The 18,091-nt window shown below is 38.7% G+C and overlaps 1 protein-coding gene across 3 annotated transcripts; it reads right to left on the reverse strand.

The window, feature by feature from the left end:
- Positions 1-94: 94 nt before the first annotated feature.
- On the reverse strand, positions 95-18,091 carry BID (BH3 interacting domain death agonist). 3 transcript variants are annotated; one of them, XM_026716380.2, is made up of 6 exons: positions 17,920-18,091; positions 6,794-6,864; positions 6,233-6,431; positions 4,601-4,734; positions 3,794-4,006; positions 95-2,612 (listed from the first exon to the last, which is right to left on the reverse strand). In XM_026716380.2, exons 2-6 carry the CDS (start codon positions 6,800-6,802, stop codon positions 2,607-2,609), a joined length of 561 nt encoding a protein of 186 aa, XP_026572165.1. In that variant the 5' UTR covers positions 6,803-6,864; positions 17,920-18,091; the 3' UTR covers positions 95-2,606. The 3 variants fall into 3 exon arrangements, with proteins under 3 accessions (XP_026572165.1, XP_087791210.1, XP_026572244.1); XM_087935084.1 differs by having other exon boundaries at positions 6,794-6,860; positions 17,920-18,060; XM_026716459.2 differs by having other exon boundaries at positions 17,826-18,028.

Consider the following 18,091-nt stretch of genomic DNA (forward strand, 5'->3'; position numbering starts at 1 on the left):
TGTTGGTTTTTCCTCAGATATAATCCATACTCTGCTCAGAAAGCCTGCACAGCTGAAAAATCAAAGCACACCACACAAAAAAGAGCCATATCTATTTAAATAGTTAGTATGTTCATTCAAATGATCCAATATCTCAACCAATAAACAGCAAGATTCCATTGCTCTTGCCAGAACAAATTAGAATTTTTCAGATTACTTGTCAAACATCCATTCGTCTAAATTACATTGTCAAAGACAATCGTATAAACCTTTCAAGTCAATTGAGAGAATGTAATGTTTTTGTAAACAATTTGACTTCCAACTTAATTCCTAATTTTAATACAGAGACCTTCATCAAATCTTTAAAAATTGTACAATGGCTATCGGTTATTTCCCTCCCATTAAAATCTGTACTCCAACAATGGCCAAATCCAAAGCAGAAAGAATTACAAAATAATTGACAATTACTGTATTGGTGTACAGGTGAAACTCAAAAAATTAGAATATGTGCAAAAGTTCATTTATTTCAGGAACGCAACGTAAAAGGTGAACCTAATATATGAGATATATTACATGCAAAGCAAGATAGTTCAAGCCGTGATGTCATAATTGAGATGATTATGGCTTACAGCTCATGAAAACCCCAAATCTACAATCTCAGAAAATTAGAATATTGTGAAAAGGTTCATTATTCTAGGCTCAAAGTGTCCCACTCTAATCAGCTAATTAAGCCATAACACCTGCAAAGGGTTCCTGGGCCTTTAAATGGTCTCTCTGTCTGGTTCAGTAGGAATCGCAATCATGGGAAAGACTGCTGACCTGACAGTTGTGCAGAAAACCATCACTGATACCCTCCATAAGGAGGGAAAGCCTCAAAAGGTAATTGCAAAAGATGGATGTTCCCAAAGTGCTGTATCAAAGCATATTAAGAGAAAGTTATGTGAAAGGGAAAAGTGTGGAAGAAAAAAGTGCACAAGCAGCAGGGATGACCGGAGCCTGGAGAGGATTGTCAGGAAAAAGCCATTCAAAAGTGTTGGGGACTTTCACAAGGAGTGGACTGAGGCTGGAGTCAGTGCATCAAGAGCCACCACACACAGATGGATCCTGGACATGGGCTTCAGTGAACAACAAACATCAGAAACGTCTTACCTGGGCTAAAGAAAAACATAACTGGTCTATTGCTCAGTGGTCCAAAGTCTTCTTTTCTGATGAGAGCAACTTTTGCATCTCATTTGGAAACCAAGGACCCAGAGTCTGGAGGAAGAATGGAGAGGCACACACTGCAAGATGCTTGAAGTCCAGTGTGAAGTTTCCACAGTCTGTGTTGATATGGGGAACCATGCCATCTGCTGGTGTTGGTCCACTGTGCTTCATTAAGTCCAGGGTCAATGCAGCTGTCTACCAGGAGATTTTGGAGCACTTCATGCTTCCTTCCGCAGACGAGCTTTATGGGGATGCTGACTGCATTTTCCAGCAGGACTTGGCACCTGCCCACACTGCCAGAAGCACCAAAACCTGGTTCAATGACCCTGGGATTACTGTGCTTGATTGGCCAGCAAACTCGCTTGACCTGAACCCCATAAAGAATCTATGGGGCATTGCCAAGAGAAAGATGAGGGACATGAGACCAAACAATGCAGAAGAGCTGAAGGCTGCTACTGAAGCATCCTGGTCTTCCATACCACCTCAGCAGTGCCACAGGCACTGCTGCAATTGAGGCAGTAATTGCTGCAAAAGGGGCCCAAACCAAGTACTGAGTACATATGCATGCTTATACTTTTCAGAGGTCCAATATTGTTCTATGTACAATCCTTGTTTTATTGATTGCATTTAATATTCTAATTTTCTGAGATTATGGATTTGGGGTTTTCATGATCTGTAAGCCATAATCATCACAATTATGACAAATCATCGCTTGAACTATCTTGCTTTGCCTGTAATGAGTCTATCTCATATATTAGGTTCACCTTTTACATTGCATTCCTGAAATAAAGGAACTTCTGCACAATATTCTAATTTTTCGACTTTCACCTGTAGTTTGAAAATAGGCAATTTCCTTTCCTAATAGGACCACAAAACCAGTAGTAATCAGTCTCGGGTGAAAACACCAATTGTTTCTGGCTCATGCATTAATGCTGACTATTAAATATGAAAAACAATACACATTTTAATTTTTAAGACTTTATATTATGACAATTTTTAAATGGCAGATAAATGAAGCAGAATATTATGCATTTCTTTAAAAAAATTCACAACTATAAATCAAGTGTATTCCATCAACTATTTTCCCTTAGGTAGCAAATGGCAGAACAGTCTAATGGTATTTGTAAGGTGGTCATGGCTTCTATTCCTCTTTTCAAAGAGAGATGCCATCAACACCATGATCCTGAGAATAATAAACCACTTTGTTTTTCACCTACAAGGGACATAAAAAATGGCCTAAGATTTCAAGTAGAAAATGCCTGCCAAATCATATCTTGGCCAACTATATAGAATAATGAAATACATTACTGTTGATAAAAAGTTCAAAAACATCTTAAAATACCAAAATGAAAATTTTTTCTTAATCTTTAAAAACTTTAAAAAAAACAAATTAGTTTTTGCATGCAGATGGGTATCCCTTGTGTTCAGTTCTAGGAAAAAGAAAGAGAAAGATAATTAGGTGCATCCACTACAACTGTTATATTAAGAAAATGGTTCTTCAGATATTTTCTAAATTGTAGCTACCCAAGAATGTATCAAGACAAGCTGAAAATCAGCACAAGATTGCACATTTTGTCCCCTGTAAGATCCAATATATTGTGCTTAGATATCACACAACATAGACAACTAACTGCATTTTAACCTAGGGCACAGTGCAAGCCTAGTTTACATAGTTCGTGTATAATTTCATTTTGAGTTAAACTGAATAAATCATGTCTAACCTATGACCTTTGTCCTTCACTCTGATCGATGAGTATTGAAGAGGTTTTGCATAAAATGTTAAACAAATTCAGGACATGCTTTAGGTCATTTAAGGATACCACTTGCACCTACAGAATTAGCCTTTTAAAAATATAATATAGTATTGGATCTGCTTTTAGCAGGGATTGGAACCACTTCTTGGCTTCAAAGAGTTCTCATGAAGTCAGCATGATACAGGTAGTCCCTTGACTTACAACCATGTATTTAGCGATCATTCAAAGATATAAGAGCACTGAAAAAAGTGCTTATGACCACTGCCATATCCCCATGGTCACATGATCAAAATGGCAAGTGGCATATATTTATGATGGTTGCAGTGTCCTGGGGTTATGTGATCACCTTTTGTGACCTTTTGACAAGCAAAGTCAATGAGGAAGCCAGGTTCATTTAACTGTTTCTAATTTAACCCTAACCCTAACTTCACTTAATCATTGTCTTGCTTGGCAATGGAAATTTGGGGCTCAATTGTGATCACTTGTCAAGAACTACATGTAGAAGTGGATCAAGCCAAAACTGCCAGGCTGCCACTGCTTCCAGGCTTTCTCAACACTTTGAAGCTAAGAAACTATTTTCCTTCTTTTTGGCTTTCTGGGTAGGAGGGCTGAGCAAGAGCTAAACCTAAGGGGCTGATTGGGAAATTTCCCACACCACTTTTTCAGCATTAGATTATAAGACTTTAAATTAACCCTCCTTGAAAGAGGCATAAGAATCACTCTTATAAATGTATTAAGCCAGCATTTCTCAAATTTGGCAGCTGTTAATGTGGCCTGATACTCTCAGAATTTCCCAAGCAGCCAACCATCTCTTCTGATTTGGAGATAAATATAACTAGAATGCAAACTATAATCACCTCAGGTCCCAAATTGTTCACATAATCGTGGAGGTTCTGGTTGATATAATTCACTGTTACGTTGAACACCTGCTGCAACAACGCAGGGACTACGTTGGCTACTTTCTTGGCCAAAGTCATTGCAGCCACTAACATGGCTTTCTCCTGTTCCATTTCTGGAGGCATCCTTGCCACGACATTTCTCACTGCTTCAGACAGATGCTGGATGATCACCTACAAAAGCAGAACAAAAAACATCTCTCTCTAAAATGCTGTTCTTCTGGCCCCTTGAACTCTAATCCAGCCAGATGCTAGATTTTTCTCCTGACTGTGATAAGGACTACAACTAAAAACATTACAAGTAAAATGTAAATTAATGGTCACTGTTAACTATAAGAGAAGCCTTATAGTTTCAATTATGTACAAAGTGTAACAACATTCAGTTATTAATTACAGTTAATCATACCATTCCAGCATGTATGAATGGAGGGATGAATCCTCATGTCCTCAATGGACTTTTGTGTCTTATATCCTTTTTTATCAGCTAAAGAGATACTTCAAAGATCATCCAAATTCAACTTCAATCCTTAGCTATATTCAGCAATACAACTGTCCTCCAAATCCATTCTTCAATTAAGTTGATCAGAACACTGAGCGAGTTCCAATCACCTAATGCCATTTACTAGTAATGCATGTGGAAATTGGAAAAAGAAGTCATGATTGACAAAAAAAGAACAACCTCAAAACCCTCACAAATACAGGATTTGTTTTCTCATTAAAGTCCCCCAGTGCTATCTTATTAACCTCTAAGTTTCTCTTCTTTCTCACCTGATTGGACACATTTTCCACCATGAATTGTTGTGCCAGGTTGTTCACAAATGGGTGCTCAATTTCAGCAGCCAGTTGATCACCGATTACAGCCAATCTCGCTCCTATTTTCCGGAAGGTTTCCTCATCGGCCACTGAATTTAAATCCATGAATGAAAAAGACAAAGAACAAATTGGCTTTCAAGCATGCAAAAACGTGCAACGTATAGATTACCTTTTTGTCGTTGCGCATCTGAAAGCATGCATGCGTGCCTGCACCCATGATGCAATGCATGCGTGACCCCCCCGGGCTTCCCCTGCCCCCTGCGCATGTGTCTCCCGCATGCGCCCCGCTTTGACACATGCACAGTGGAACTGAGCTGGGGTGACGGCTCGCGTTCCTGCAGAAATGGCAGTGTGTGCCACATCTGGCACGCATGCCATAGGTTCACCATCACGGCTATAAATCTTAGCTAATGTTAGAACACTGGATTTAGGACAAGATTGGATTCTGTATATGATTTCTATGTCAGAATACACGGAGATGTTTTAAAGCCCATCCCAGCTTTAAACCAGGCGTTCGGCTGGAAGTGCTTTGCATTAGCTAAAGACCCTCCAAAATTAGCAAGTGAATTAAATTGCAGTGATGAACAACCTAATGAGAATGTTTAAATTAATTAGATGGCCTTTCAATTCATTTTGGAAGGAGACAAAGGAATTATAGTGCCATCCCTTGCAAAAAATAGTGTCCTCTAGTTGTGGTGGACTCTTAATTCCCACCCACAAGAGCATTTAGTTCATCACATATTTTGGAAGGAAGAAATTAGGTGGGAATTCCAGACATCTGCAGTAACATACAGGTAGTCCTCAACTTACGATCATAATTGGGACCAGAATTTCTCTTGGTTACTGAGTTGTGCCTGATTTTATGACTCTTTTTGGCACAATTGTTATGCAAATCACTATAGTTGTTTTAAATAAATCATGCAGTCATTCAGTGAATCAGATTTCCCCCTCCCATTGACTTTGCTTCTCAGAAGCTAGCTGAGGTGGTCCCAAATGGTGATTGCATGACCCTTGGATGTTGCAACCATTGTAAATACATGCTGGTTGCCAAGGTCTCAAGTTTTTAACCACATAACACTGCAATGTTTATAAGTATGAGGACTGACTGTAAATCACTTTTTTCAGTGCCATTGTAACTTCAAATGGTTACCAAATGAATGGTTGCATGCTGAGGACTACCTGTATTAAGGTGTAGAAGGCCACCGTACCATTGAACCAGTGTTCCAGCTCAACAGTCAATAAATTAACATCAATGCAAAAACATTCTGTGAGCATGGATGGATGCACACAAGGCTTCTCCTAGAAACTTGCTTCTTTCTGCTCTTAACAATTGACAACCTAGTATCCACAGGCAGAGTTTGGTCCACTTACCTTCAAAGCACTGACTGCTCTATATGGTTAAAAATATGCCACCCGCTACCTGCTTTAAGAGTTCGATGTTTGGGTGTAGTTTGACATTTCAGGAGGTTTAAATTAATTTTGGCAGAATTTCATCATTTGAAAGAGGACACATGTTGAGTCTGAGCTGTTAATAACAGTTCCTTCATTATTCAAACTGAAAAGTAGGAGACAAAGAACTTTGCTCACCCAGTGCTCTGTCTTCTACTCGTCCAAAGTTATTGCCATCGGTCTGAAGCTCCCCATCATCATATACACTAGGCTGCTTTGGTGCTAACAACTGTTTTTTCAAACTACAAAGCGTGGAAGCAAAAGTAATATCGGAGGAGTTTTCCAGGAAAGAGCAGAGAACAATGCTGGCAACTTCTATACTATCATAATGGTCACCCTGTTGGGAGAGACACAAAACATTCATTAGTTATTATTTATTAAGAGAATGGGCAGACCCTACATAACAGGATGAGGAGCAGGAATCTACCTGTAATAATTTTGAATTTAAACATTATTAGCTCCTTTTCCCCCACTATTACATCAACTAGTATTTAATTTTTTTTTTCATAGCTACTGAATATATTTAGTCTTCGCTAAACTGGGAAGGGACTTTCCCCTGGTAGTACCACTAACACTTTGGGCATTGAGAAAAAAGCCAAATTGTGCAACTTTTTAAAAGAAAACTCTTTCTGAATAAGCAACAAGCATTGAATCAATAGACAAACCCATGTGATATTTGTTATTAATTTTGGATCCAACCTGATTCATTGTTGCTGTTGAAACAAGGCAACTTGATAATCTTTGATTTGCAGAAGCCGTGTATCATCTATCTGGAAAAGAGAAATTACAAATAAAAAGTATTGTTGTGAAAATGCTGACAAGGGGATACGTTTCCACAAATTTTAGAAGGGGATAAAACCTGTTAGGCAATGTAGTGAATCAAACTTCTCCAAATCTACCTTTAGGCCCTATATTTGGCTCTATAGAAGAGCATGCTATAGTATTTACTAGCAAGGTGAGGATTCACATAAAGCATATATGGGATGTACATTAAAAAGTGAGGGGAGATTCAGTTACACTATTGTGGCTGTCATCTTGACTGTTTTGCCTGTACCCTGAGAATATCCCAATGGACAAAGCAGGAAGTGGCTTAAAAGAACCCAACTTTTCTTTCAATCCCTCAAATGAGAGTAAGGAGGGAAGATTCAGTGAAGGTCTCTTCCAGTATTTACCCAACTTGCCTTCCAGGCTCTCTTCCAAGTGTTCCATTTAAAAAGTCATCTATAAATATCTTCGAGAAGATGGTTTTAAACAGTGCCATCCTACCCGCACAATGCTCCTCTGGAAAAGCTTTTCTGGCTTTCAATATACCTCTTAAATTTCTTTGATCCAGAGGGGCAAAGATCTCTCCAAGGAGTTGTCTTTCCTCCCTCCCATAAAAAGGAGTGATTGCAAGGACTGTCCCCATCCAGAATGGGCTGCTAGAACTTTATTGCTGTGAAAATTTCCCTGGGTTTCTTTCTTTGAGCAAGACCAAGGAAAGAAGATGCAAAAGGCAGCTGCTTGGGAAGATGGTTCTCTTTTTTATTTGGATCAGAAACAGTACAGGGCTTGTTTCTGGGACAGCTGACAACAGACTGGCAAACCAGTAAGCTTTTTAACATTATTTTGAGCCCTCTGTGTAAGACATGAGATCACAAGAGTTTTATGGTGACAAAGAAATAGGAAACCCAGGTGTGATACTTCTATGGTCAAGAGAAACTTAGAAAATATTTTGTCTGTTATCTCTTTCATCAGGAAAGATCTTCCTGTCCAGGCAGAGGGGTGCTAAATTCCCAAGCCTTTTAAATGCTGATTAGGTTTCAGTTCTATTGTCTTTAAGGAAACACTTTATTTTATGAGTGGAGGTGGGTTTCTTTAACTCTAGATCAGAAGACAATTAAAAGAAGGGAGCAGATTAAAGGCTTTTTAATATCTATCAATAATATAATGGTAAAGATTGTTTCCTCCTCCCCCATTCACTTTTCACTGTGTGTCCCCTAAAAACAGTACTGATCAAATGGTTTCACTAAAGTTTCAAGGGCCACATTTAAAAAATCCCTCAAAACAACAGCTGAGCAAATATAAGCATTTCCCAGTGCCAAAATCCCTGAAACAGTACAAAGTATACAAATGGATAATTCAACATTTGCCTGACAGACCTGCTCTCAAACCTCCAACACTGGAAGGTCTTTAAGAAGAGAATGGACAACATTTTGTCTGAAACAGTATAAAGTTTCCTGTCTGAGCAGAGATGTGGATAAGACCTCCAAAATCCTTCCAACTCTGTTAAATTCTGTTTCTTCCCATATTATGCTCTTCACCAAAGGTATCCTGCAAGCACCATTTAAATATCTAAAGTACAGGTGGTAACATGAAGATAATCTGAAAGTTGATCTGTTCTTCTACCACTCATATCCCTGCAAGAACAAAATCTTATGGAGGACAGCAATGACAACTTGGTCAAAAAGTCTGCCTGCCTGCCTGCCTCCATCCATCCGCTGATATCTACCGATGTCTGTCTGTCTATCTGTCCGTTAAATTTTTCATCACATTTTATTGCTGCCCAACTCACCAAAGCGACTCAACTTTCTTGGCATACAAGGTTAAAAGTGAATAAAATACATAAGATCACTTATCAATATTAATAAACATATTAATCATCAATAATCAGAATTAATAAACACCCATGGTGTCTCGTCAATTAAGATGCTGGGTTTGTTGGCTGGAAAGCCAACAGCTCAGGTTCAAGGCCCAAGCACCATGTGATGGGGTGAGCTCCTGTCTTCACCCCAGCGCCCGCCAAACCAGCAGTTCAAAAGCATACAAATGCAAATAGATAAATAGGTATCACTTCGGTGAGAAGGTAAGTGCTCCATGACATCATGCTGGTCACATGACTGTGGAAGTTTGGACAGTGCTGGCTCAATGGCCTTCAGACAGAGATGAGCACTGCCCCTATAGTTGGTAATGACAAGTGAAGTAAAATCCTCAGGGACCCCTTTACCTTCTACCTTTTATCGATATTAATTATAAAAACATTTAAAAATCCTAAAGAAGTAAAATAAATAAAAGAAATTTCTAGGCCAGATACCAGGAGACCTTGAGTTCTGGTCCTGCCTTAGACATGAAGCCAGCTGGGTGATTTTGGGCCAGGTACACTAGCTCAGCCCTAGGAAGAAGAAAGGGACAGCAAATCACTCCTGAAAACATTGCCAAGAAAACTGCAGGCTTTTTCTTGCCCAGGAGTCAAAACTGATTTGCATTTCCTGTGTCAGATGAGGAGAGAGCAGATTTTTTTTCCTTCTGTCCTGGCCACTTATACGGAGGCATGATTGAGAGTGTTTTAACAAACTGCATCACTGCTTGGTTGGGGACACCAGAGCCTCAGATAAAAGATCCATACAGAGAGTGGTAAGGTCAGCCTAGGAATTACAGGAAGCTCATTTTCCGTTATTCAGAATACTACTTATAAGTGCTATGTGCTTAGAGCTTGAAGTATTGATAGAGGCCTCACAGACCCATTTCATGGTCTGTTTCTGTTGCTCCCTCCTGGGAGGAGGTTTCGAAGTATCTATAGCAGGACTACTAGATTCTGGAATAGCTTTGTTTCTTATGCCATCTGTCTTGTAAACTTGCAGGATTCTTTGTATATGTAAACATCCAAACTAGACTGTGATGTTTGTGTCATATATGTGTGTCTATGTGAATATATAAATAATGGTTATCTTTTGAGAGCTGAATGCAATGAAATTTCATTTCATTTTTATTTTTTTAATTTGTTTATTGAAAGTTTCAAAACAAAACAAAAGGAAATATTTTATATTCTATACAAAATGCAAAAGTAGTAATTAATGGAGAAACCACAAACAATATAAAAATAAGCAAAGGAGTGAGACAAGGATGTCCGCTTGCCCCATTATTATATATCTTATCAGCAGAAGTGGTGTTAACCCAGATAAGGAAAAATCAAAATATCCAATGGTTGATTATAAAACAGGAAACATACAAATTGCAAGCGTCTTCATAATGGAGGACCCAAAAGAATCAAGCAAAAAATTAATACAAGAGATAGAGGCATTCGGTAAAGTAGCAGGACTCAAAATCAATAGAGAAAAGACTAAGATAATAACTAAAAATTGTACTAAAAAGCAAAATGAGGAACTGACAAAAGAACTAGGGATTCAGACAACAAAAAAAGTAAAATATTTAGGAATTTGGCTTACAGCGAAACGCTCTACAATAAAGGCTGATAACTATGACAAGTTGATAGACCAGATACAAAAAGACCTAGATAGATGGGTAAATTTACAACTCTCCTGGATGGGAAGGATAGCTACCATTAAAACAAATGTACTACCAAAATTGTTACATCTCTTTCAAATCGTGCCAGTCAAACTAGGGGAAAAAATTCTTCAAAGACCTGAATAAAAGAATTAGTAAATTTATTTGACAAAAGAAAAAAGCTAGAGTAAAATACAAATTAATGCAAGATAGCAGAAGTAAGAGAGGACTGGAGCTCCCAGACTTTGAGTTATACTATCAAGCTGCAGCGAGTACCTGGATCAAAGATTGGATTAACCTGGAGGACAAAAGAATATTGACAATAGAAGGCTTCAATTTACAGATTGGCTGGCACGTGTTTCTCTGGGATGGAAAAAATAAAACCCATAGCTACTTTCAAAGACACTGGATAAGGGACGCTTTGTTATATATATGGGAAAGAATTAAAAGAAACCATTATGTGAAAACACCTCTCTGGCTATCTCCAGTGGAGTCACTAGTATATCCCAATGTTATGGATTTGAACAAAACAATAAAATATAAAGAATTAATAACAGATGAAGGCGACTTGAAAATACAGATACAATTAAAAACACAGGGAATTGAAATTGGGTAGTTTCTCCATTAATTACTATGGCCGTACATTCAAATTCAAGCAAAGTACAAAAAAGACAAGGAACAATTTGGATTTTATAATACAGATCAGGAATTCAGATAAAATTTTACAAGAAAGTGAAATTTCATTTTAATGTATGCTAATTAGTGTACATTTAAAGTGACAATAAAGATTCTACTCTACTCTTCTTTGAAGGAACAAAAATGGAAAAAATGGTCCTCAGACTAACAGCCATCAATAGCTTCATATTATTCAATGAAGTTACTTCTGTCAGAACCGAATTGTTCAGTAACTCTAACAGGCTCATCCCCAAGGGTAAGAAATCGGAGGTAATTAAATCAGGAAGGAATGTAAGGTAATTGAACAGTCAATTAAATGCACCTAACTCTGAGGATACTGAGAATCACGTCCTCTGACAATTCATGAGTTTACAACTACTTTGTTCAGTAGATTGCTCTGCATATAGAAAATGAACAGTCACCATTTCAGAACTTCAAATTACTTGTTTTCACAAAGACTAATTTTGAGTATAAGCATTGTATAATATCTGTAGGAGAATGCCAACCAAATCTCAGATAAACCTTAATAAATATAACAGAAATAACAACTACAAATCCAGTCCAGGGATTATTATAGGACAGGGGTGTCAAACTTAATTTAATTGAAGGGCTGTGTTTTACCTCTGTATATGTGTGTGTGTGTGTGTGTGTGTGTCCATGATGGGTGTGGCCAGCTCGACATCACTCATGGCAGGGGCACTGCTGGTGGCCCAGGCGGGCCTGGGGGGATCCACTTTTGCTAGTAGTTTGTTTTGCTAGCCCTCTGTCAGCAAAAAGGGCCACCGAGCACGGCTTTCCCAGCTCTGTTTTCACTGGCAGAGGCACTGCAGCCGGTCCTTCACTGTTTCCAGGGCAGCCCCCCAGGCCAGATTCAGCCCCCGGGCCTTGAGATTGACACTCTGTTAGAGGATATGTCTGTGTTTGCCAGCGAGTTTCCAAGCATGCATGAGATAGGCACAAATGCTTTACATAAAAAATGGAAAGAAGCTAATTGAAAAAAACTGATATATTCCCAAGGTATTTCATTTACAGACTTGCAAATTCTCTAAGTGAAATTACTGGAGGACACCATTATATGCAGTCAATAGTCTAAACTATCTGAAATTCAAATAAAAGCTAAAAATATACAATTTTTAGGTGAAGAAACGAAAACACAAATAATTGTTTAACACATATCTTTTCTTATGGAGAACTTGGAACCTAAAAATTTTGAACTCTCAGCATTTAGCATGTAGTTTTCTAAACAGAGTTATATTTCAAAGCTTCATTTTGATCCCAATTGCTGCTATATATCTCATGTTCAGTTTATTACAAAACAGACAAATTGCTAACAAAGGAAACTAAACCAATACAGATACAGGAAATGGATGATGCATAGAATAGTTATAAAAAGCAAAACTGTACTCACCAAAGCTAGTTATTATGCCAGACAAATCCACAATATGGTTTAGCATAATATGCAGCCTCTTTCAAAGAAACCATAATTTACAAACCCATATTAAGCTAAGCCAAACAGAAACAAGCCATGTTACATTACATTGATTCATTACATTGATTCATTACATTGATTCCTTCTTTCCAAAGAACTATACTAAGTAAGAATTTATAGGAAGTTCTCAGTTATCTCTCTAAATTAGAACTTTCTTTTTAAATAAAGCAATCACAAATTAGCACATTGAAATACATTTGTTATGTATTAGTAAGGATATACTTATTAGGAAAAAAGTGCTAGAATTACCCAAATTTGTATTTTCTTTTTGAAGTAGGATTAATCAACATGAAGGCACAAGTTTAAACTAAAGGAGTAATGTGTACAATGAAGCCAACGTATGAGAATTAGAGTTGCTTTGTGTTTATTTCATTATGTCATTTCATTTTATATTTTATTTTATTATTTTTGCATTTGTCCTGCTTGGTTGCAGAATCCATGTGTTTTTCTACTGCCCTTAACTAGTTCTACAGCTATCGATGCATGATGCAAAGCGTCTTTTTTAATCAGTGGGCAAGTCACAGAGCCAAATGTTGATTAGCGCTAAGATTAAGTCCAGGGTCACCCAACTGATTTGTAAGTCAAAGGAGAACTAGAATCTGATCCCCCTTACTACTAAACCAGTACCTTAACAACATTACCCTGGCTCTCATATAAATTAGGGTGATGGTTGGAGTCTAGTCATTTGGATGAAGATGCATAGAAACCTCTTAAAGGGGCTGTAAAATATTATATACAGTAAGTCTAGGTGCTATTACTATCTCCTCCTCAATAACCTAAGTGGGATTGAGGAAAACAGATTGGCAGTTCTAAGTACTTTCACACTGGAACAGAAACATTATTTGAGAAACAATGAAAAAATCATAGGAAACTCAATCAAGAATATGGATACTTAGGACCAACCAAACCTACATAAAATGAGTCAAGTCTTTGAGATGATGACTTTTTTCCCCCCCAAGCTTTAGTAAACTTCAGTACATATCAGAGCGTTTATTTACTCTACTACAGTACCTACATGGTGTTATTACTGTATTACAGTAAGATTGTGATTCATTCATTCCCTTTTTCTAGAAATTATACACAAGTCACAACAGAATGACACATTATTTAAAAACCATACGTTTCTTGTTCAGTTACACAATTTCACGAACAACGTAATAAAGTGGTTAGAGAAACGAAACTAGGAGAAGTGAGAGACCTGAGTTCATACCCTTGTTATGAGATTTATTGGGGTGGCTTGCCAATCTAGATAAAGCAGACAGAGAAAAAAGGATCACTATCCACTATCTTCTTAAAATCCTCGGAAAAAGACAAGAATAAAAATGCAATAAGGTCATTTGAATTTGTAATCAATCCTCAAGAAAGAAATCCCAGGAGCTTATAAGAAATAAGTATTTCATAGAAAAGAAAACCAATAATATTGTAAAAGCTAGAACAAGGTGTCTCTCAAGCAGAAGTTACAGCATGAACTGGGAACTCTCAATTTGAATCTCCCTCAATTATCAATTTCCGGACATCAACTGTTTTCATAGTCTCGGTCACTTTTTTAAAAACTTCATAGAAGTAACTTCACAAGGTTGTAAAAATAATGTATGGTACATGAAGAATGCTGAAAAATCTAAAAGAAGTTAAATGCAATGAAGTACATCGCTACTATAGCAAAACAGTTCTATAGCAAAACAGGTCACGGGCAAATTCAAGCAAAGAGATGCACAGTCAAAAAATCCTGAATGATCTCTTGTGCCCATCGTCTATCATTCTACTGTACTTCATGAACAAGAATTAAGAAGTAAATAAGAAACTTACTTTGTGAATATCTACATGATGCAGAAGTGACTTCTGACTTCCTTGCCAGCTTGAGCATAACTGCTTTTTAGCAATAGATGGTGGGAATAGTTTATCTGGGCTGTGGAAGGTCAGGGACAGACCAGTCTATCTGATCTCCAGGGGCCAAAGGAAAGGCCAGTCTATCTGGCCTCCAGAGGGCTGCTCCAGGTCTGGTCTACTGAACCTCCAGGTGGTGGTGTGGCAGTACTGAAGCGACCACAAATTTGCTAAATTTGCCAAATTTCACAGGAGCCGTGGATCCCAAATTTTGGCGCATTCTGTAATTTAGCCCATTGGTGGTACCTTAGTTCAAAAATTGCTGTCCCATAATACACTGTATCACCCAATTAAAAGTCATATACATGAGACTTAGAAATATATTTGATTTGAATTTATTGTCATCATACGTATATACACAGTATACATACAAAATTCATATAGACTGAGTGTGTGTGTGTATAAATATATAAATATAAATAGATTGTTACCTCTCTTGGTCTTTTCCTGCTTTGAATTATGAGAACTTGTTAATTTCTTTTGGTTTTATAGTGCTATCATTACTGATGCTTCAATTATTAACTGTTAGTTGACTTAAATGATTTTTAAAAAATAAAGCAGTAAGTCAAGCAAAATGTATTAATAAAACGTTAATACTCAGTACTTAAATTACCACCATAATCTGTTGTCATCTAACTTTGCTGGTTTTTCGTGGGTGTTATTTTCTAAGCAATTCTAAATTTTGCAATTCATATAGGACAGATATTAAGCTAGTCCACATAAGTGAAACAACAGTGCAAAATCTGTCACCATATTTGTGATTATAATCAGAAATTCTCTGGCATGACTCAGGTAGCAAAGACCAGATTTATCAAGGAAGTAAGCTGTTAGAATTACGCTAAGATTCAGTTTCTAAGTATCAGGAAAACTATTCCAGGAAATAAAATTGAAAGTGGGTAGTGGCAAAGAGAGCTAAATGATCTTAGTACAGCTATCTTACAAGAAATTATTTTCAAAACTCTAAGCAAGTTTACTATTTTGGTTACTTAAATCTTCTGGGAAATCTTAGCTCAGCAAATTTTACTATATTAAATTACCACAGTCGCAGGAAATCACTGTGATAGATAAAAGCTGTAGCTAAGCCACAATTGCTGTCTTAAATCATTATTTCTTTGGGGTTTTGATGATTATCTATTAAAAATAGAAAAAGCCAAAATAGCATAGGGTTAATGTCAATAAAGTAATAAAATTATAAAACCAAACAGAATTAAGGGACAAATTACATTAAAATAATTATCAATTATAAGGTAAAAGTTAAGGTTCCCCTCACACATACATGCTAGTCGTATCAATTATATTAAAGGTTTATTCAGAAATAAAGTTATGACACTACATTTTATTATTGTGTTGTTTAATGACAAATTCTGGTCCCAGTGCCATTGTTTTATGAAGAATACCTGTACTGGTTTTTACGCCATCTTTTTCACATGTAATTCAAGGCAACAAACACAACTAATACTCCTGCTTCTGTGAGGTGGGTTGGACTGAGAAAGAGGGACTGGCCCAAAGTCACTCAATTTACTTTCATGCCTAATGGAGGACTGGAACTCAGTCATTCCAATATAATCAATATTTTTTACCTTAGCTAGTTAAGATGCCAGGAGAGGGGTGGTATACAAATCAAATTCCCTGTTCCTCCCATCAAATCTAGCTTGATTCTCAATGGGAGAAGCAGATATCAAGAATAGGTAGACAAAGCAAGATTTGGAGTCAAGCAAGGTTGAATTAGAAAATAGACTGAGTACTACTTTTTCACAATAATTTGTGACATAATTTCTGTACAGGAATGTACAGAACCTTATTTTGGAAACACAATTATGGTCTGCACAATTTTTAGCTCATCTAGTCTTGTCCAATTATCATTACATGTGTAAATCCATTTTCATCTACGCTTTGATTACAAAAATGAAAGATATGTTCCTATTTATTAAGGCTGTGCAGTGAGGACCTCTCCTCACAGCAAGTACAAACACAGCTACTTTAATGAGTTATGGGAAATGTGCTGGTTGTGCTTTTGTACATTCCAAACAAAGTCTCTTCTGCAAATCAAACCCAAAGCATTGCACAATCCAGTCAATTATATTAAAAATAAACTTATCTAGGCTATTCATCATCCAGTCAGGCTTTATGAAATAATACACCTTTGTCAACATGGGATTCCCCAAGATCAGTAGAAGGACAGTGGACTTCATGAGTCTCACACTGCTTGCCCTAAAACTGTAAGAGGGCATGGCAATTCTTCTTAGATGATACACTTGCAAGGCCAGAGAAACTAACTTCAAAAAAACCCCACAGCCCTATGAAAGAACTGAATTAAACCCATCGTGGTTAAGTCCCGGCTAGCCATCCTTTGCAAGACAAACCATCACTAGCTGGAAACACGCCTCACCCCAAACCATGGTTTACGAAGCACATCACACCCTAGAACAGGGGTCCCCAAACTTAACTTTAAGACTTGTGGACTTCAACTCCCAGAAGTCTCCAGCCAGCTATGCTTTTGGGAATTCTGGGTGTTGAAGTCCACAAGTCTTAAAAGTTGCCAAGTTTGGGGACCTCTGCCCTAGAAGAGGTTACCTAGTTCAGGGTAAAGAAACGTTTGCAAGAAAACAAGCAAGCTCAGAAAGCACCAAGGACACCCCCCCTCCATTTCAACCCCAAACTACAAATATTCTCCTCTATTGGTGACATCTCACACATCCTGCACCGCTGAGAGTCTTGGCAGAAATCAGGAGGTCAATAGGCCATTCCTTTGGAGGCACCCAGTTTGTTTGTTTATATTATTTAATTTGTCAATTGCTTACAAGATAATAGGTATAAGTAAAAACATAGTTATGAATACATGGATACATATAAGAAAAGTTAAAAAAAATATAAAAGAAACAATAGGATTGGGACGGTAGGCACGTTGGTGCGCATGTCTCAGCCCTCGGGAACCCGAACCCTGCCAGACGCTTCCCTCACTCTCCCGGGCTCCGAGGGGCGCGCGTCGTGCCGGAACTCCGGCCAGGGCGAAAAAACGGCACCCGTCGCAAGAACGGGCGCCATTCGGCCACTTCTTGACCTCTGGGGTCCTAGGAGCCCCCCCCCCACGCCTCCCCTCGGCTGCTAAAGGGCGGGAATCCTCGCCGGAGCATCCCCGTTCCTCCTGGCCCGGGGGAGGCGGGGGGAGGGAGGAGGAGGTGCCGCCTTTTGCTTCGGCCAGGGCTTTGCGTCCCCGCCCCACTTGTAACCCGCGGGATCTTTTTTCTCCAGCGCCCCATCTCTGCCCCCACCGGGAGGAAGGAAAGTGGGGTCCCTCGATTGGCTCGCCCCAAAGTTCCCCCTCTCCGAAAAGCCCCCGCGCCCCCCGGCAAAGAGAAGGGCGCCTCGAGCGGTTGCACACGCGCACTCTGCGGATTCTCGCGCGCGCTCGGTTCCTACCCAAGAGGCAGCCGGCTTCGCTGGCGGGGAGAAGGCTGCGGTAGGGGCCTCCGGTACGCGCGCGAAAAGAGAAGGAGGCTTCGGAAGCGCTTACCGCACACGCGAGTAGGTTGGTCGTGCGAAGCGGCGCCGCACCAGCCTCCTCAGCCTCCTCCTCCCCAAGCTGTGGATTTGCAGCCGCGGGGCTTGACTTCACTTCCTCCGAGTCGGCTGGGCTGAGCAAAGCCGCCTTTTAAAGCGACAGAGCTCTGCTCCTCCCCTTTCCC

Source organism: Pseudonaja textilis, chromosome 5, assembly GCF_049901715.1.
Source record: "Pseudonaja textilis isolate UNSWEBS1 chromosome 5, rPseTex1.2, whole genome shotgun sequence".
Taxonomy (NCBI): Eukaryota; Metazoa; Chordata; class Lepidosauria; order Squamata; family Elapidae; genus Pseudonaja; species Pseudonaja textilis.